Below are 22181 nucleotides of genomic sequence, written 5' to 3' on the forward strand. Positions count from 1 at the left end.
ACAGGAGGGTAGTGGGAATAAAAGGAAAAATATTCTTTAAAGAAATTTTTGGAAAAAAAAGAAAAAAGAACATCAGCAACAAGTTTTCTGACAATAAAGCCTTGTATTACCTCAATACAGTTTTTTTTACTACATAAAAGATTTACACTACTTCGCTTTGGCTCCTCACCCATGCTGGAAGGAACATCTCAAGCTTTCTTAATACTGACTGTGGAGTGGTAGGGCACACTCAGGTCAGCAATTCTGATCAGGTATCCCCTTCCTCACTGACTATCAATGGAATGTAAGCACATATGTTTCTAACTTCAGTGTCTCAAACAGATGCCTGATTGGATGTGCTGAACCCACGCCAAAGTCTGTAACAGGACTCTTGTTACAGGGCAGTAAAAATACATGTATAAACAGGGTAGTAAATATATATCTACAATTATTACTTAAGTAAATGTACATCTCCTTTATACATAGTAATTACCCTTCATGTTATGAATTTCTTCTCATCACCAATGCTACTGCCATAAGATAAATTCAACAACTAAGAGGGAAAAATAAGAGCAACTTTTGTCATTTACATATCAGCAGAGTGAGAGGGAGGATAGACAAGAACGAAAGGTTTTATGACAAACTAAAGTTCCCTACCAAGAACAATGAATCAAAAAAATTCTGAATCTACTCCTTTACCCCAAATAAAGACATAAAAGACTATCAGAAAGCTTAAGAGCAAAAGTTGCAGTGAAACTTGCCTTTTACTGAGGGCCTTATCCCTCACACAGTGACATCAATGGAAAGACATCCACCCATGTCAGCCAGCAGCATGTCACATGGCAGACAACAGTCCTGTCTCCTACCTGTTCGCACAACTTAGTTCTCAAGGCTATACAAAAGCAACAGACAGATGATTTCTTTGTTTTTATAGCTTGAAAGCAAACTTCAAGGCTGCAAGATCTCAAATATTTGCAGACTGATATAAGCCATATCACTCCCTGCCTGTGTCTCCTCTTTCAATCTGAAAACGAAGTCCAACCACCCTGCTCATATGTAAGGAAGACCCGAGTTCCTACACGGTATACATTCAGTGTACAGTCATTCAAAAGCATGAAAAGACTCTCTCAGCTCTTTCTCCTTCCTTCTCGAAGTCTTTCCTTTCTGTTCAATAAGGAACCAAAAATTATATACTTTTTTTTTCATTTAATATTAAACAAGAACATGAAAAAGTAGAAAAGAAAGCAGCAACTTTGATGTGCTTAACCAGCACTTAGTTGACACTGTAATATTGAATTCAGCCTCCAACCATTTGGGATAAAGATCTGTTCAAAAGCAAAACTGGGAACTGGGGCAACAGGGAATTTCAAAGACTCCTTTTAGAAGAAAAAAAAAAAAAAATAAAATGAGTCTTCCATTTTGAGTAAGACTTCACATTATGGGTGTAGCTGTGGTCAGTCCTGTGCAACTCTAATGGGAATTCACAGTGAAGCCAATCTCCCTCTATAATTAAATCCCAAGAAAGAGTATTCCCAAGTGTATTTCACAGGAGTGTAAAACATAGCTGTGCCCGATGTCTGCTTCTGGTTTTAAACTACCGCATGGGTGCAGTGAGATTCGGCTTATATATAGGGCAAAATTCATTGTGGAAACACCTCCTGCAAACTCAGAGATCCAGGCAAGGGAACATACAGAACTACTGAACTGACCAGATGTAGGCACTGGCTGTAGGTGAAGGCATGCTGAATTTCCCTTTGGACTTCAGTGATCAGCCTGGCTATATCACCACTGATTGTAACAGAGCTTTGACAGGAATTTTCCATACAGACAGAGACAGGGAATAGACATTTATTTGCTCTGTTGCAAAATCATGATGTATGCCCAAGATACCCCCACTCAGAAGCGGGAGATGCAGCAGAAACCACTGTGTGTAGCAGAAACTACCAACATCCTGCCAAATACCTCTGAAGAAAGCTCTCACTTGTCCTGCCACGCCACTGGGAATTCCTGCTTTCAGTGCTCAAACTGCATACATCTCCCATCTTCACTCTGCTCTGTCATCACTGCTTCATCTGTTTCTCATATCATATTCCTTCAACCAGAAGTGCCAAACCCCAGACACCTTTGCAAGTCCTGCTCCCCAGCATCATACTGATACAGGAAGATGTCTACCTAACAAGTTTAAGTACAGTGAGAAGCAAGACAGCAAATTAACATACACATAAACCACTGCATCAAGATTAAGATCTTGCCCGTGTGCTGTGCCTCTGCCCCTTTGTTTCCAAGACCCTAGAAAAACTTCAGTCTGTGCAAGTCCATTTTAACATCTAAAACCTTTGAAACCAGAGAAGAATGCAAAGATAAAATGAAAGCCAAGCTCCAGTATATGAATACCATTATACACATTTTTAGCATACCAGGCAATATCCTTCCAATAAGAGCATCCAGCAACCAGAAGGACTCCTCTTCATTCTTTGTAATAAGAATCAGGTATCCAGCTATGAAGTTCATGCCCTGAAATAGAAAGATGGGCTTTAAGATGCATGCATTTAAGAGTTTCTAGTTTATTTCTTTTGATTAAAGGCTAAATTACTCCACTTCTACAAAGGGGCACATTGAATAAAATCTTTGTTGAGTAAGCTGTTAAACCTGCATGACTACAGCTAACAATAATTATTAACAAAGATCAAGGAGAAGACAATTAAAAGAAAAAGCTTAGTACTCTATAATATACCTTCCTTTTTTTTTTAATCCTTCTTCCAATGTAACTGAGAACTGCTTTCACCAACACCAAAACACAGCTGTATTAGATGTGTGCAGTACAAGCACAACACACCTGCAGTAGGCCAACTGTATCCTGGGCTGCATCAAAAGGAGCATGACCAGCAGGTCATAGGAGGTGATCCTGCCCCTTTGCTCTGCTCTTGTGAGACCTCATCTGGAGTACTGTGTACAGTTCTGGTTTTCCTCAGCATAAAAAGGACATGGAACTGTTGGAAAAAGTCCAGAGAAGAGCCACGAGGATGATCAGGGGACTGGAGCACCTCCTATATGAAGACAGGCTGAGAAAGTTGGGGCTGTTCAGCCTGGAGAAGAGAAGGCTACGTGGACACCTCATAGCAGCCTTCCACTATCTGAAGGGGGCCTATAGGGATGCTGGGGAGGGACTCTTCATTAGGGACTGTAGTGACAGGACAAGGGGTAACGGGTTAAAACTTAAACAGGGGAAGTTTAGATTGGATATAAGGAGGAAATTAATTCCTGTTAGGGTGGTGAGGCACTGGAATGGGTTGCCAAGGGAGGTTGTGAATGCTCCATCCCTGGCAGTGCTCAAGACCAGGTTGGATGAAGCCTTGCGTGATATGGTTTAGTGTGAGGTGTCCCTGCCCATGGCAGGGGCGTTGGAACTAGATGATCTAAAGGTCCTTTCCAACCCTAACCATTCTATGATTCTATGATTCTATAAGGAGAATGAAGAATGCCTGACACACTCTTTACTCAAAAAGCTGCAGCTTCAGCAGCTTTTACAAGCTGCTGCTGCATAAGTCAAATGACTGTATAGAAATAATTTGCTTCCATAATACCTCCAGCACTCCTCATGCTAGTCAACAACTGGCCACTACAGGTCCTACCTTTCAATATGCAAAAGAAGGTAAGCCCTGGGAGGTGGGGGCATTGGAAGAACTACCAGAAAATTTGTGAAGATAGTCAGGTCATGATTGGCCAAAATCCAACTGTACAATTTTCATAACTGCTACTCACACTCTGACTGGAGAAGTGGCTTACAGAGTACACAGATCATCAACTGACATTCCCTATAAACACACTGCCTTGGTCTCAGGTGCTTGTTTTCTTGTATCCACCATAACACTGCTAAATTATGGAAATATTATGGATTTACAGCACAGCAGTCCACTTCCTTAAGCTTTAAGTACTCTTTTCCGTAGTAAACAAACTGACCCCCATAACAACATAGCACATCAGTACAACAATAGACACCAGCTGCTTCTGAGGTGCAAGCCCCCTGCGCAAGTCTTTCTAAGCTAACAGCAAATTATCTTTAAACATTTACAGGCTATGAAGGCTGGTGTTGGTTACATTGCCCTCTTCTGTTTCAGCCCATTCTTTGGCCTTCTCCTTGTTGTTCTCTCTCCCTCTGAGCTGGAGTCCTCCAGCACATCTATCACCACCAGCAGCGCTACCACTGTCTCTGGTTATCCTGCAGTGCTGCAAATCGTGGCTGTAAGCCAGACCACAGCTACGAAAAACACTTCTCACAGCCTCTGGAAGCTACAACTTCCTCTCTGAACCGAGATCTCATCTCTTGCATTCAACAAACTTGACTCACCTGTCACACCTTAGACGGCCTTGCAACACCCCCAGAACATGGGACTATTAGGCCACTGCATCTTTTCTAATGCTTCCTTTCCAAGCCTTGAATAACTACAGCAGTTACACAACTGGCCTGGATAGACCTTCCACAAGCTTACACAGTGCTTAGCCTTCTAGTTAGGAAGGCACCTATTTATTTCCATGCTGACAGTTTAATCATTGCATCTACAGTGACAAGAGAATGGCATTCAACATGGCACACACAAAAACCTATTCTGGAGTACATGGTCACAGGGCACTGAATTTTGCTGCCTACACCAGGGTATACAACATCATACCATCGGCACATCATGACAATGCACAGCCTAATAGACTCCCACAGGGGAGACTTAAATGTAGCACAAACACAGTAGCATTATGGAAACATCCTCTGGAGAGCCTTCAAACAGTAAAAGCTCTGCAAAGCACTTAGAGTGAAAAATGGATCCCCTCCCTCCCCCCTTTTTTTGCTGTTTCACTAGCAAAAAAGGTGACTTCCTGAAACTTTGCTTGATTTACAATGAAAGCAGATGTTGACCTTCATTTATATTCTACTTATTTAGCCAGAAAAGATAACATTCATCCTGTGAGAAGAGGTGAAAAGATATCACATAAGGCTTTCTAAATAATCTTCTCTCATCTCCACTGTTCATAATGCCAAGTTAAAAATGCAAAGATTAGCCCATTAGGCAGTTAACGTAATAAAGCTTTTTACTAACAATTGCACATATGTTCTGGGTAGAAGCAAACATGGTTTAGAAGTTGTGTATGTTTGTGGGTATAACTACCTCTATATAGGAGCCTGACACTTGTAAAAGAGTAATCATAATTCTACCCCTTCTGTTATTCTTTAAATATTACAATTATATTTTAATACATAATATTGAGAATAATAAAAATGATTAATCTTTAATATAGTTAGCACTTATATACCTAGTGAGGGCAGTGAAGAGAGAGAAGATGACTTAAGTGAATTGAAAACACATTTTGCTCATGACAGTTCCTGCTTCTTTATGATCCTTAAAGATGGCCACATTTTTCTTGACTGTCATGAATCAACTTTTATCTTCTTTGTGTCCCATAGGAAACTTTACAGCACTTGGCAGTGATGATAGGAGCTTTTTCTGAGCTGCTAACTATGCAGTATCAGGTTGAATTTCAAAGAATTTTTCTTCCTATTTGCCTGTCTATAATGGGAGATTACACCAAATAAATGGTAGCCTCCCCCAGTTATGTGACATGGCATGAATGCTGGTCTGTATTTTGAAAAGTATGACAGTGAAAACAAAGGAAATTGAGATCTCGTGGTGACTCATCCATAACAAGGACCATTCTGGGAAAGACAGCAGGAAGGACAGAGGGAAAGGCAAGGTCACTTTATCTTCCTCTCCAACACACTTGATACAACCAGGTGTGACAAAACATTTATTTTGCAGCTAATAAATGGAGCCAAACATGATCAAGCCAGCTACAAAAAAGGCCACAGAGAAACTCACAAAGACATTTGAATTTGCCTGAAGCTACTGATTTCCATGCATTCCCCAGGCCATTCTAAAAACAGAAATAGTTTGTGGATTTGTTTCTAAAAAACACACATTCAAATGGACAACAAATGCTGCTGAAATGCAGCATTGTTTAAAAAATGGTCATTACATACCTGACAATATCCTACTGCTTTATTATGATGCCCATATGCTACCAACACATTGTAGAGTACATGCTGCAAACAGGGATCAGCAGTTTTGCGGAATTTTACATTATCTGGAAATGTTCTGTTCATGTCTAGATGAAAGGGAAAGAGATCAAAATTAAGAGCAGTTCCCTCCTCCACTTTCCAAACAAACTTTTATAGTTCTTCTGAAGTGCAACTGACACTTCACTATGGTTCGCTGAATTGGTGGATGAATTTCAAGAAACAGCTCTACCTAAATTTTGGCTAAAAGGCCATCTGCATTCAAGGACAATATTCCTCAAAAAAATAATCCTATTAGTGCACAGAAATCAATTTCAAGCAGGATTAAAGAGAACTTCTGCAGATTGGACTCTCTCAACGCCTGACTGCAAAGACTTAAATGAAAGCAAACCAGACATTTAGACTGACAGAAACAACACATACCAAATTGATCTAGCCAAGTGGCATGAAATGAGCTGTGTCTCTAGGAAAGCATGCTCTTATAACAAACTAGATGAACTTTCAATTGACTTATTCAGTGAACTTCTACCAAACAGTCCCAAGCAGTTAAAAAACAGCCCTGTTTTTGCAGCTGGTGACTTCCACTTAAAATCACCTTTTGAAAGTTGTTTTTGTTTTCTGGGGGTGTTTTTTTTTTTTGTTAAGTTTCTCTGTGATGGGACCATGATAATAGTTGTTTCTTCATTGGTGCAAGATAACCAACAAGGAGAGTGATTTTTGATATCCAAGCAGCAGAGCATATCCCACATGCTTCAAGCACCAAGGAAGGACTATGCAATCAGTAGCATTTCAAAACACTCATTTCTTCCAGACCAACCATAAACAGTAGGACTCATGTCTCCTTACAAAGGTCTAAAAATCAGATATGCAAGTTTGAGCTAGTCACCAAAAACTCCCTTTAATTGTTGGAAAGAAAAAGGCAGAGTTGATTTTTTGCCTGCTTCACCCCGTAAAGAGGGAACCCAAGGTCACCAGTACAGACTTGTGCATTTGATTTTAAGAAGTTTAAGTTGGGGAGAAAAATCCTATTCAAAAGTAACTTTGATGATTTTTCGAGACTTAATAATAAAATACAAAGAGTTGTTTTCTTTACATTTAATAACAACAAATTGTGTTAAATCTAATAAATAAAATCAGTAACAGCACTACTGTGCAGATACCTATGTCCTAAGACTTATCATGTCTTATCAGCCCCTTCCTGCATAAAGGAAGAAGTTTGTTACAGCTTTGACACCAAGTTGAGCTGTAAGCAACCAAAGGAAGAAAGCTCCCCAAAAATCACAAGTAGTATAATGGAAGTCACAAGTATTAAAAAACTATCACATTAATCACTAGCTCTTCCTTTTAAAGTGAAAAAGTCAGCAACAGAAATGGGTGGGCAGGGAAATATTTCACTTCACCTCTCATGCGACTGAAAAGAAGAACACATGGAAAAAAACCAATTTTTAAAAGGACTTGAGCAACAGCTAATTATAGGATAAATACATTTGTTATGTTTCTTCTTGGTACGAAGAGCAGCACAGTATTTGCATAATCAAAATTTGCTGTTTATTAAAGTACATGCTGGATGTTACAGAAAAGATCAATGCTGACATTTCAGTTATGGCTCTTCCCTTCAGCTATGCAGACAGGGTGAAGGGGGAGTGTGAGAAGTCCATCATATGCAGAACAGAGACTACTCAAACCGAACTTATCTTTAATTTCACTACCTGAGGGAGGCCTGAAGTTGAGAGAATCTGTTCCAACTTGCTTTCTGATTGTAGGAAGTCTTTGCCAATTTTATGAAGGAGGTAAAACTTTTCTTTATACTTACTAACAGTATTTTAGTTTGAGGAGAAGGGATGGGGACAAAAAAAATATATAAGAGCTAAAGTCTTTACACTTAATAGAGGATACGGGCATGGTTTCACAGGATTCCTTGTGCCAGAATACCACCCTGAGTACACCAAGAGCAGGGGGTCCCACTTCCTCTCCATCCTTCCCTTTCTGTTCCATTTGCATGCTCTCCCCTTTCCTCCAGCTCTGAGGCTCCTCTGACTACAGTGTGACGGAAGTTAACCCACTCAAGTGCACACAAACTCATGTTTTACTATACTATGAGATGACTGCCAGAGATGACTTGAAGCAAACCGCAGCAGCAGGTGAGAGCTGCTCATTTGACTTGAGCACTTACGCCCACTTTAATAACCCTGTTCCAGAGGAGATATCCAAACACCTTCTCTCACTCTATGCAGCTCACTCTCTTGACCTGCTAGCCATTAACCTACTTCATTCTTGACAGACATTAGTGTCCAAAAGAACATTGCCTCAAACTAGTCCAGTTTTGGGGAAAAAAATATTCAGAATTGTTTTCAAGCAGGAAAATGAATGTTAGAACTTTATACTGCTAGATAAATCCCCAAACTATGACCATCTTGTGATTGTGTGCAGATCTGCTGACTATAACCAAACTAAGTATAGGAGCATGGGACCAGGAAGAAGACCACAGAGAAAAGCTAGCTACTCCTTTGTGGTAAATTCAGAATAAATCCTAATGCCTTTATGTTTCAGATGATCTTTCAGCACAGTGGGATGGCAGTGTTACACTGCTGTGAAACAAAACCAACAGCTTTCCTCTCCTGTTGATTTATCTCTGTGCAACAACCTTGAGAAGACCATCAGCTTTTTTCTTCCCTTCCACAGGTCTGTGGCATCTCTAACCCTCATTCAGTAATACAAACATAGGCAGAAAGCCACATTAGCCCCAGTTTATAAAACAGACATCTATTTTGATAGATGTAACAATTGTTGATGGTGTTTCTAGAGCTAAGAAATTTAAGTGTGCAGTCCAGAAAACTAATGCTTTTGTATCAGTCTTGTGCTTTTCATATCGAAAGTACTTCAAAAGTCAGACACCTAGAAGTCGACCTTCTTCATCTTGCTATCTCATCCTTTCTGTTCTTACCTTCAGATCCAGGGGCTTCCCACTCCCAGACAGTAAATTACACAACACCCTCTACTCCACTTACAGTCACTCTTTTGACACTGCTACATCTGTAACTTGTGTCTGCTCTGAATAGCTTTCAGGCAGGTAATATTTTTTAGCTCCACTGCAAACCTCCAGAATGATGAGGTTAGGTCATCAACTACAACTTGGAAAAATAATATACTGAAAGTATATTTTTAATAACTGGATATTTAAGACTCACCTTCAAGCTTTTCCCTGCAACACCTGGAACTAGAAATTTTTTTGAGAGGTTTGGGGCTTTTTATTGTTTAACTTAAGGTCAAGTTTGCTTCAACTAAAACCAGGGAAACTGAGCCTGACACCCCTCACCACCAGCACCAAGTAACATTTCAGTAGCTTGCAGCAATCAAGAGAGCAAACAGGGCTTGGATTTCTTACAAAAGAACAATAATGCCACTGTATAAATCTGAGAAGCACCTGCATAAATTCCATTCCCCTTCATCTCCAAAACGGGATATCAGAATTGGATGAAGTGAAAAAGAGAACAACAAGAAAGATCACAGGTATGAAATGGCTACCATATATAATGTAAAACAAGGCAGACTGGAGGGAGATTCTTATGAACAAGACATCACAAATCTGTAAAATTACGAGCAAAAGAGCTGCCAGAGGGATTTTCATGATTTTTTTTCCCCATCCAGTGTTATTAACTACAAACATATGCATATTTAGTCAGGAACTCCACAAACCACAGATAACTGGAGACTAGGAAAAACATTCTGAGGAAGTATCACTACACACTTTACACCTCCAGTTCTTCCTTTAGTTGTTCTAGTAAACAACTAGAATATAGACCAGATGAGGCAGCAGTTTGGATATGACCTGATACGGCTTCTCTTACAGAGACAGAAAAGCTGACACTACTGTTTCCCTTGCTCTTGCAAGGTTAAGGGCACTAAAGTTATGTGAAAATTCACAACCTTTGCTAATAGTATAACCCCATTTAGAGAAGTTTATTAGTGTGCTGATGGTAAAATATTCATTGTCTCTAGTAAAGTGGCAATGGCTATTGTTTGACTTACTTTTTCAACCCATAAACTTCACTAAGATCCTGCAACTACTATCCACAATCAGATCTTTATGCCAGCAGTCACACAGTGTGGCGTGGGATCAAGGGACTGACTGACAAATATCAGACCCTGAGTTTCACAGCACCTAGAGCTTCTCCTCATGAAATAAAAGTGGAAACATGGATATTAGCTGCATGTGCATGCAAAAGGACTTGCAGACAGCCATACTTACTATGAAATTCAATGGCCCAGCCTGAGTGGGGCTTAATGCAAGGAAGCTACATCAGTTAACACCCCAGCCTTTCTGTAACCAGTGCATAGCCTTTGCATTAGGAGGACAGCTACATTTCACCCTGTCAACATCATTTGTCCTACCAAACTTTACTATAATAGGGCATGAACAACAAAGTGCAGTAGGAATGCATGTCCTTCTAAATCCACACAAAAACCAAGCCATGAAAAATTCCATCAGAATTTAGAGACCTGCATTCTTTAAGCTCTTACATTTAAGGTTACAGTAAGAAGCCTCCTCTCTCCTATGCTTGTCTTTACTAAGTAAAAAAACAAAAACAAAGACCAAACAAAACTAAAGCACACCAAACTCATAACACAAAATTAGCAATAAAGCCCAACAGTTAAGAATCAGCAAGTTAAAGGGCAAATACGGTGAAAGCACTGTTCAGATCAATTTAGCTGAAAGACTTTTATTTCTATTACTAATCAGATTTTTCCTTCAAGATTAGACCATTCCACCACACAGTCTACCTGCACTTTTTAACCTGATGATATCCCATTAAAGACACTCCCATATTGAAAATAAGTTCCAAACACACATGAAAATTGTTTGGAGTTTCTGGGCATGCAAAAGAAACAGGACACATTGGCTCTTACACATATTTTAAATTGACTTGAATAAAGTCTTTGGTTGGCCTTGTCCTGCTGCCCCTTACGCTAAACAAAAAGCAAGCATGGTTGCTGTTTTGTTGTTTTTAAATTGCAACATTATCCTGGGCTAACTTTACAGCTAGACCACAGGACTAAATACGGCACAACTGCCTAAAAATTTTGGCAACTGCAGACAGGAAAAGTGAACAGCAGCAAGATTCCACATTTTTCTTTAGTTTACCATTAAAAACAACTACGGTGATGGGAAAACACCACAGGCAGAATAAAATTAACATCAGACAACAATTCACGCTGAAACAACCTTTAGCTAAAGCCCAGTATAAAATCTGCACACTTAACAGGAACATGAAGTTTATTAAACAGAAAGTTACCATTCACCTTAAGTACTTTGCTCCTTCTGTGCCTTGTACATTCACATTATTTCTTCCTTTCTGAAGGGACATCTATCATTTTGGAGTCAAAGGTCCTCTTTTTACTTCCCCACCTCTTCCAATAAAACCCCTTCAGCCTATTCTTCTTTATCCCTTCCCTCACTTGCCCCTTGTTAGTTTTCTCTTCTGCAGTTTTCCAATCAATGCAGTAGCTCTTCCAAGACTTTATTTCCTTCATAACTCACACATGATTCTTTATCTTCTTCAATTATTTGTCCTTCCTCACAGAAATATTTTTGTTTCTTGGAATAAACTGTATGAAAATACACCTACAGTCATGCTATCACCCTTCATCTCATTGTGTAGTACTGGAAAAGAAATTGTTTGCAGCTCCCTCTTGCAGCAATTGTACCCCAACTGTTTGATCCTTCTCCAGGCCCTTTCCCAGGCTGGCTTCGAAAAGTCATCTTAGTAGCTCCCCCTTTATTCATAGTTATAGCTCTACTGTTTCTACTTCTGATCAGGATATGAGCTTGAAGATTTCTGGCTAGTCTTCATATTTATAGAAGCATCAAAGTTTATGCTCCAAAATGCCTTACTAAGGCGTGTACTCCCAAAAGCGCACAGTCCTGCTGTTGATGTTGCAGGGAAAGGCAGAGAAGAAACTTGGCATAAACCAAAAAGTGTTCAGATGTTTATCCAACTAGAGTAAAAGTCCATAAAGCACCAACTTTAACTACCTGTCTTTTTGAAGAGGAGAAAGATGACAACTGCACCTGCCATTCTAACAGAAGAACCTCAGCATTGTGCTTGTCCAGAGCACAGCCCAACCTCTTGAATCATCAACTGGGCAATTCAGCTGATATCAGCTTCTCTACAAAAGCTCTGCTGCAGCAGGTTGAAAAGTTTCAGGACAAATATCAGTTACGTCAAAGTGCTACTTGCTTGTCCTCCCCTACTGCCTCTTGAAAACACCCAGTGGGCCAGTCTAAAGACTGGTTGCCCCAGTACCCTGTCACCAACATTGGCCACTGATCAAAAGTTCACAGACAGTGCATATGAAGCTGGATTAGTAAAGGAGGGTTATTTCTCCTCCTACACTTGCATTCTTTCAGGGATTTACATTTAGCGTTTAGTATTTCATGCATCAGGTGAATTTCCCTATTCCTCAGTTTGTCGAATTGCTGTTTAAACCAGTTCATACTTAGGGCCTCAGCAGCACCCTCCAGTAACACAACTGCCACTATTCAGTGATACACTAAACCTGCATCATGGCAAATTTCATTCAGTGTCCTTGATTCTTATATTACAAAAATCAAATAACAATTACTCCCCATTCACCCTCTCTACACCATTTATAATTCATTTAACTATCAGCAGCTTTTCCTCAGCAGTCTTTTTCCTCAGACTGAAATCCAGCCTACTTCACCTGCCTCGTACAGACACTGTACTGCATCTTTAACCATCCCTGCTGCTCTTCCAGTGTCCTACTGGGACAGGAGTAAGGAGAAACAGACCCAAAGGCAGGTCTCATTGTACATAACTGTTCAGTCACTTAGGAGATGACACAGTAATGTCTTCCAGTATTTCTCTGCTCCTTCCCAAAGGAAATTTCTCGTCTTCCTTCATGCTTTTGACCACACAATGAACCTGGAAAGATCTATACTGGGAAAGAGCTTATGGCTAATCTAATTTATATGATAATTCAGCACTTAAACCACTACTACAGAAATGTAAGTTTTCCATGACATAACTTGATCCCTAACATTTGAGGACATAGGACAAATAAACAAGGATAAACAGTGTTATCAAGACAATAACCTGTTTTGATTGCTTCAACCAGCTTGTCATTCTTCTCTCCTTCAAGCAGGCTGTGGTAATACCCAGGGTTTTGTTCCATGTTGGCTTGGGCCCCACTCACAATCATCCAGATCAATGCACGGTGTTCATTGGGGATGCCTTTCCTGATATATCTCTTCACTGCAAAACAAGAAGTTTGGTGATTTGGAAAAAAAAAGAAGAAGTAAAATTTCCATCTGCATTTTTCTTTTGGAAATGAGCAACAGAAAGTTCAGATATCATAGAAGAACTCTTGACTAAAGATTATTAAGCTTTCTCTCCTATGCATTTCCTTCTCAGCTACATGGTATATTTTAGATTCATTACTAAGTTCTTGCCACTAAGACTCCCCATATAGATGTTCAGACCCAGGCTTTCTTAACTCCCTCATCTATTTCCCCATTAGGATTTGGAATCCTTTCCTCTTCTTCCCACCTTTCCAGATGGAGATACAAATAGCAAGTTTCTCCTTGATCTTTGTCCTTTATTATTTAGATGAGTACTGACTTTTTCTTTCCCTACATCACCAATGGCCTCTGGCATGATAACCCCCTTCTGTCTGCTTGGTTATGCTCTAGCATAAATAGCTGTTAACGTAAGCCCAGGATTTCAGCTTAGCACCTAACCACTGAAATCATGGCAGAAACTGACAAATAGGAAGTACGTGGCTACTGTCTAAATGAGCCTGTGGAAGAACTGGAGATGCGAGTGAGCAGCAGATGATTTTTCCCAGAATAACTGGGGAAGTCTTTTCATATCTAAAGTAGCTCTTACCTCCTGTATCGTATTCATCATCAGGGTGTGCTGTGGGGGGTTTTTTAAGCAGATGATTCAGTGTAAATAACTAGGATGGCAAGATTGCAGGAGGAAGCATCAAGCTAATGACAGCCAAAGCAGCTTCCTCCTGGGAATGGCATGAAAAATATTAACAGGGAGCCAATGCTCCTCACTGGTACATAATCCTGAATCAGCATTACCCCTTCCGACCCAAAAAGACACCCAAATGTTTGAGATCCTTCTGCTTTTTCCAAAGAAAAGAAACTCACAAAGGAACCAGACAATTCTTATTAAATGAGTGAGACTGTGTCAACTGAAGTATCTGCTTCTTCTCCCTGAATTCTATAGGACTCAACACGAGAGTGGGGATTTTTATTCTGCACACACGCAGAGACACATATGAAATATCATTACACGATCTGATTTTATCCAGTCACAAAGGTCTGAAACTCTAGATCAACTCTGCCTGAAGTAAAGGCCTTAAAAACAGCAGAATGAACCTAGGTTTTGCAACAACTCAGCTAGCCACCTTCTAAATACATTCCTCCTAATTTCAGCTGCCTATCCACTGGGAGCCAAAGCTGCTTTCCCAGTGTCAACAGAGCGATCTGTGCATCTCTGATGGGCATTCCACCCACCAAAAATGTGGTTCTTTCTCTCAAAAAAAACCACTCCTACCCTTAACATTTGCAATAAACACCTGGTATTTAAGGTAGAGTTTTTGTTCAGCATTTCAATGAGGACTTATACTCATGGATTAGTCTCTACTGTTCTAGCCATAAAGTAACTACAGTCTTCTTGTAGACAGGCTGAAAATAATTTACTTGTTTCCATGGATGTCTAATAATCCCCACCTCATCTTTTTCTACAGTATTTTGAACTCTAAAGCTCAGGAAATCTATAAAAGGACATAGCAAATTCAGGAATGAGCATGAGGAACCAGTCCCATTTAGGTCTGCAAGAAGAGACATTTGGATGAGCCTGCAAATGTTTCTAGAAGCAAATTTACTGGCTAAATTACAGTATTATCATATTCTAACACATAATTCAAATGGTATTTTTTATGAAGCAACTGTAAATTTTGAGAGCATAGCCAGCATCCACATCCAACAATACACATTAAACTCAAGAGAAGCAGGGACAAGCCTTTGACACTGGCACAAGGGGAAAGCAGGCCTGCAGCACAGCATATACTCATTATTCCTCAGTGTCATTGTTCTCATGGTAACAGAGAGCCAGAGGCTTGTATAGCCCCAAGTGTCTACCTACCCCAGCTCCCCCACTCCCTGAAGAATGAAAAAGCCCTTTACATGGTGCTTTTCTTCCTCACACCATTATCATACTTGCCAGGATCTGCAAACTAGCACACAGAAGCAGCAGAGTAGTTTTGAAAATTAGGACAGTTGTGATTTAATGTCATATTCTATATACAAAATTGTATTGTTTTATACAACTATGTATCTGTTTCCTATAGGCCCTCTTCTGCATTATCCTCAGGAACTAAAAAGCCCGCAGCAACAGTCCACACCACAGAGTATCCTCCCATTGTAGCATTAAAGAAGCTTTCACAGATGAAGCCGGATTGTGCATGTGTCTCCAACCACACATCCGACTAATTGTAAAGCAAGGGCTTGATCTTAAAAGCAGCACTGCTGAATTACCAGCAAGCCTTAAGTATCCACATGAGGCATCCCTCCCAGAACAACCACAGTGTACACAAGGCAGTCTAAGCCTTAAAACACATGCAGTAAAGAAATATCTTTATGTGATACTTTTGCCTGTTCATTAATAGGAAACAGCAATATTTAAGCAAACAAAAGCAGTCTTAATTCCATTACTTAAATCCACACTTTTCAGCTACTTTTTCAGTTGCCAACAATTACTGTTGAATGCTGAAGAAACTAACTTGGACCCTAGAGGATAAATTCTACAGAAGAGCTGAAACCAGCATCCATCAAGGAATTGAAAGTTTTATTTCATGAATACATCACAGAAGAAACAAAAGCAGATCTGGGCCATAAGTGTTCAAGTTATAGTCGAATATGAAAACTGACTTTCTAAGATGCTCCTTACTTTCTCCAACCCATGGGCTGGAACAGAAGTGTCTATGCTATAAACACCATTTAGTACCATTCACCTTTCACTGTATTTTATCAGACTCAAAGACTAGAAAACACATTCTGCTACTGTTCAGTTCTGGTTAATCCACTTACAGACAGATTCTTTTACAAAAGAGACTTCTGGTCAGAATTATGCTACTTTGAGCAACTATGTCAGTTTGTTGTAAACAAGCCAAAGCAGAAAGCTGCTTTTTGGTCCCATAAAGACAGCAGCTGAATGAAGAAAAAAAAAATTAAGAGGATCTCTGTAGTGGGGAAATGAGAGAGAGGAGGCAAGTGACCAAAAGGCAACTGAAAATTCAGATGTGGAAAGGAAACAAGGTGAAGATAGCAAGGGTAGAGGGGAAAACTAAACAGAACAAGAAGAAGGAACTGCCAGCCAAAATTCCTATGACCTGCCCTGCTGGAAGGCTGTAATCCAGAACAACAGGATACGCTGCTTAATTACAGTTGTTAAAACATAGTCTAACTACTTCACAGTAGAATCGAATTATATGCATACATGCATACCACCCTGGCTGCGAGGCATGTGAACATGACACATTTCCAAACTGGAAAATTAACACAAGTCATCACTTCTTCCTGTTCACCGGGACAGGAATTATGAGCTTCTCTAGGTGTAAAGACAAAAGGGGTCTGGAGCTACTGAGATACCACATATATAATACCTCTCACATCTACTCACAACAGGATGCACTTTGAAAAGCCCCCAACAGAACTCCAAAGAAGAGTATGAGTTTGCAGGTACAGCTATTGCATTCAGGGGGAAGTGGCAGCTCTAGCTTATAGCTGACTTGCAGAAGAGGAGAAGTTAATCAGAACCAGCAGCTACTAAGCAAAGCTTCAAAGCAATGAAGTCAGGTTCTGGAGGAGTGAAATTCAACACATCATCAGGCAGACCTTCTGGTCTCCAAGTGCCTGCAATGAAATCGAAGCGCATACCTAAACAACTGCTTACATAATTCTATGTGCACATGCCACAAGCTCCCATCTTACAGATATAAGAAGGGAAGTATTTAAAAATCAGCAATTGTACAGATTAATCTGTTGCTCTCCTCTTCTGTGATATCAGTTTAGGATAATGTCAGAGGCTTATTGTAACAACTTTGCAGTTATACTCAAGATCACATTTCCTCAACATTATTTATATTAGTCACTCTCCTTAGGTACTACACACACATAAATACATATATATATATGAGAAGGCATAGTCTACAAATCTTATTATCCTTAGCAAAATTTTGTAATGTCAAAGATGATGTACCAGCCTGCAAGGGCTTGCTACAGCCAAGAGCCACTCAGTGGATTTATGGCATGCTAGTTTCCACATAGTCTGTTAGAAGTAAAACCACATTAATGGTTACTGCCATTACATGGCTAGTGGGGCAGCATGATCATCAGTGCTGAAATCTGGTGGACAAGTTGAGAATTTGGTCAAAGTTTTGGCTCTCAAATAAGACCAAAGGCATTCACGCTGTCTGCATCACAGTAGAATTCTGTGTCTGCAATGCTGGAAGAGAAATGTAATGAATTCCTAGAAATTGCTAAAAGCTGCCTCTGTCACAGTTCTTGCATTTTAAGAAAAGGAGATGAATCAAAACCTGACTTTTTTTTTCCACAACTAGAAAACTAAGTTTTGCAGAATCTCAAAATCCTCACCAATTCAAAAAACTGCACAATTATCACTATATTCAAACTTGACATCCTAAGCAAAAGCTTTGGAAGAAAGAGATTAGAAGTAGCTACTTTCCGATTTGCAGCATCTGATCTCGCAGCTATAGCTCAAAGCTACAATCTCTGGGATTCCTCATCCTTAAAATGGACATCCATACACTAAATACACTGTTATAATACCTCAGTAGTTATCATTCCATTCTTGGTGCCAAGAAAAAAAAAAGCTACCCCAAACCAACAAAACAATCAGAATTACCAATGAAAGTCTGCATCTGAAACACAACTCTAAGTATTCAGCTATGTAACACACTACATACTCTACTCAAAGGCCTGATTAACTTTTGCTTAGTTTTACTCACTTTAACATATTTATACAGATCTCTAACTCCAAAAGACTCCTAAAGGGAATACAAGCTGAATAGCATCATTAAGGGCAGAGAGGAAAACTTAAACACTTATATGAAAAAATAACCCAGAGAGAGAGTGGGAGGAAACCCCCCCCCCATCCTTTAGCTTCACGGGACTCCCTGCCATCTTCTGACTCTATTTATTTCTCCCTGTCCCTCTTTGAAGATAAAAGATTACTACAGGTTTTCTTGCTTTTGGAAGCTGCCATCAACAGTTCCATCAGCATTTTATCCAATGCTGCATTAGTGCCTACATTAAATTTTACTTTCTTCACTTTCATGTGGCATTTAGCACCAGTTCTCAGTACATACCTTCTCAGCTGTGGGATTACACCATTTTACAAAAGAAGGATATAGACAGCTGGAAAATCTCAGCAATCTGAAAAACTGTCAAAGAGTCAGCAACTAAGAGTCCCATGGGGTTCAAGACAGTCATACATAACCTCATGTCTCTTTAAAGAGAGGACAGAGCAGAGAACAATACAACAAACAGCTAGAAAACAGCATCTTGGAAGTGCAGTGGTCATGATCTCTGCATTACAGAAGTAGTAAGATATAACATATGCCAAAGAAAGATTACTCCTTTGTAAGTTTTAAATCAAATCAGCAATTCCCCTAAGAGCAGCACACTTGCCTATGTATTATTAGTTTATACTACCGGTTTTCACTTGAAGACAAAAACACTATTTAACATTCAAGGACGCAAAACCCATTTATATTGGTTCCAACATAATGTGTTTTTTTACCTAAAAATAGACATACACCTCACCTTTTAAACTCTTCTGTATACCATTATTCCCCTTTAGGAGCTTGGACCATTTTATTGCTCTTCTAGTGAGTACCACTAGGTATCTGGAAAAGAATGCTTCATAGGATGCATAATCAAAGTCTTCTGGCCTTTCAAACCCATACGGATCAACCCTACAAAATAAAAAAGAATTCTTGTTAAAATGTTTCTACATACCTATAGCTGGAAAAAAAAAAACCAAAAACCACAAAACCACAAAAATGCAATTATGCTTTAAGTAACTTCCAGTTGCTATTTTTCAAAGCACTCAAAACTCTTTCCTCCCAACAAAAGCCTACTTTATATGAATTTAAACATGAACAGTTCAGTCAGTTTTACAGATTTCACTACTTTTGGAAGTAAGGAGATTTTTGAGCAAAGGATCCACTGTGTGCAAAACCAACCCAGATTATGATCACACAGAATTCGGGGGGGTATTTTTTCCTCAATACATGCAAACAGTTTACAAGTATGATGGTATAGCACAGCAGCTCAAACATGGCTTGAACTCACTTTCCACACTGCTCTGCACAGAAAAATGACAACAAAAAGTACAAGTGTAAAAGGTTACAAAGCCTGTTTTTAAAAGCGGTAATTTCTGAAATTATCTTTAGGAAAGTATATGGCATGGAATAAAAAAAACCAACAAAACAAACCACAAATCTTTGTGTCAATATACCTTCTTCATACTTAGTATCAAAAATGCTTATTTTACTATCTTTAACACTATGTCAGTGTTATAGTATATTGGGCACCATGACACTGATGGAGTTTCAGAACTGCAAGTCTGATTCTGTTTTACCTTGATATACAGCTAGTTCACCTTGCTAAACTAGATTTATGACATCTTCCCAGGATGTTTTACACCTGCCAGTAATCACCTGAGTACAGAACACTCATCAGCTTCATAGAAGTTAAAACAAGCAGAGAAGTCTATTCACAAAAAACATTGCTAGACAGACATCAAGGCATAACTTCCAAAAAACCACTGCCCATTTAACTCATGGAATTTGCCCATGGAGCAGCACTGATACAGCCTTGGGCAAATTCTGGCTCATGGGATGGTCACGGGTAGTAAAGGATGAATCAGAACAGGAAGAATTAAATATTCAGATCTCAGATTGTTATTATCTAAGCAGCTGTCAGAAAAGTCACCTTTGTATTCATATGCTCCTCAAGTTTGACACAAAAGCCACAGATGTGAAAAAACAGTGAAATCACCAACACAGGCTTGTCTGAGGAAATGAGCATAAAAACACTCAAAAATCCTAACACCTCCATGAACATACATCTCATACTTATGACCGCGACTGTACAGGCAGCAAGTGCAGATTAATTTCACGCTCAACTCCATTCCTGAGGTAGAAAGGGAAACCAGAGAGTCAGGAAGTAGGGTTGTGAGGAAGTTACCTTCCCCAACGCGCCCCCAGGCAGCGCAGGTTACCACCACTGCCCGGCGGTGCCCGGCAGCCGCATCGCTGTCCGGTTGTTCTCCCCCCTGGAGCCCCCTCAGCCATTTCCCGCTGGGTCAGGCCGTTCGTTACCTGCCGCCACTGCCTCCTCACATCCCCAAGTGCTCCCACCTCGCTGCCCCTACGTTAACCGGCTCCAAGTTCATCCTCCACCACCACAGCTCCCCTCAGCCCCAGCCCTTCGTCTGACTCGGCAAGTTACCAGCAGGGCAAACAGCTATTTTAAGGCACTACAAAAAAAAACCAAACCGAGATCCCTACACAGCGCTGAGAGCCACCGCTCCTGCTGCCGGCTCGCTCCCTCCCTCAGTCCCAGTGCCGCTGATTCACAGTGAAGTTGTAAAAGGCGGTAACTTTAAACGCGATCCCCCCCGCCCGGGAAAGCGCAGGTGGGAGCGGGCAGGCGGCCGTCGGCGGCCCAGGCTCAGGGTCTGGCACGCCGGACCTCAGAGCTGTCAGGCATCCGCCTCAGAGCCGACCCGCCACACGGGCCCGGCGCTATGGGGTTGAAGCACCGCCGCCAGCAGCCCTTACCTATACGCCCAGTCCCGCCCGTCCTCTCGGCTCTCCATGGGCAGCCTGCCCGCTGCCTGCCCCCCCGCGCGGGGAGCGCGGCGCCTCGGCCGCTGAGTGAGCTCTCCTCAGGCCGAGCAGCACCGCAACCGAAGCCCATACGGAGCGGCTCTTCAGTTCAACTCTCCTGGCGCCCTACGAGGGGCGGGGGCGGCCGCTAGGTCCCGCCTCCTATGCCAGCAGGGGCCGGGCGGCGGCGGGGTGGCCTCATCCAGCTGAGGCACCGCCGAATGTCCGCTCCGCTACAGTCTGCTTCGCCGGGCGGGCGCCTCGGCAGGGGAGGGGTGTTGGTGCGGTCCTGACCCCGGTTTAGATTTGTGTGTTTCACGTTTATGCCACCTCTGGAGAAAAGCTCAAATATTGAGGGAAATATCTCGCTAACAAAGAGGGAGAGCGGCCACAGGTGCGGCCCTTTAAACCGAAGGGATTTCCCCATAACCAACAAGAAGAGGTGGTTGTATTAGTATTTAAGTCGTCCCCCCCATTCTTCCATTTAATTTCCTCAAGTAGCTCATTAAAATCAATGCTGTGTTACACTGAAATATTACCATCCTTAGCTTCTGCTGACTTAGTTTTCACCATCAGCTAACAATCATTTAAATATGATTTAAATAATCAATGACAGGTTGTAAAAACCATGGAGTTATAACACCTAAAATTATACCCAAAAAGGCTTCCTAGTTTTCATAACCCACCTCTAACATTTGTCTTTGGAGGTGTCAAATAAACCTCAAAACCCACACAGATTCTGCCCTACCTGAGTGCCAGCAACTTAATTCGTAACACACTGCCTAACAGAAGGGAAATTACATCCCTTCTTGTCCTTTTTGAATCAAGTTCGGACTTTGCACTCACCAAAGTGCGAGGAAAATTACAGCTACTGCCGGAGAAACATTATCTTGTTCAGCCAGCAAGTAAGAGTTGCTGAAGACAACAGATGGGATTTCACAAGGGAGATCAACAGTTGTTCCCTCCCAGCACACTCCTCGAGAAAGCTACCTCCTCTCTGCGGGATCAAAGGCAATCACCCACACAGAAATGTGGAAGTAGTTTGGCTACAAAGGCAGGGAAAAAATACAGAGGTTTGTACTTGGTTTGACTGCCATCACAGGGCTGTAAATGTTCATGATTGTTTAGCAAAACAGTATTCCTTTTTTTTTTTTTTTTTTTTTTTTGTGGGGAAATGCTGTGCTGC

At 40.8% G+C, this 22181-nt stretch overlaps 1 protein-coding gene across 2 annotated transcripts in view; it reads right to left on the bottom strand.

The window, feature by feature from the left end:
• Window positions 1–21028, bottom strand: part of GRTP1 (growth hormone regulated TBC protein 1) — a 36749-nt gene extending 15721 nt beyond the window's left edge. The window contains exons 1-5 of one of the 2 annotated variants that reach the window (XM_057422316.1): window positions 20948–21028; window positions 18924–19075; window positions 13159–13317; window positions 6008–6132; window positions 2397–2493 (exon numbers count right to left, since the gene is read on the bottom strand). In XM_057422316.1, coding sequence (XP_057278299.1) covers window positions 2397–2493; window positions 6008–6132; window positions 13159–13317; window positions 18924–19075; window positions 20948–20985 — 571 coding nt within the window. In that variant the 5' untranslated portion in view covers window positions 20986–21028. Of the gene's footprint in view, window positions 1–2396; window positions 2494–6007; window positions 6133–13158; window positions 13318–18923; window positions 19076–20230; window positions 20311–20947 lie in introns of those variants that run through there. The other variant, XM_057422317.1, reaches the window with a different exon arrangement.
• Between the last annotated feature and the right edge of the window lie 1153 nt (window positions 21029–22181).

The sequence above is a fragment of the Pezoporus wallicus genome, unplaced genomic scaffold (assembly GCF_028554395.1).
Source record: "Pezoporus wallicus isolate ANWC-B61680 ecotype Strahan unplaced genomic scaffold, APGP_CSIRO_Pwel_v1 contig_5785, whole genome shotgun sequence".
In the NCBI taxonomy this organism is placed as follows: Eukaryota; Metazoa; Chordata; class Aves; order Psittaciformes; family Psittacidae; genus Pezoporus; species Pezoporus wallicus.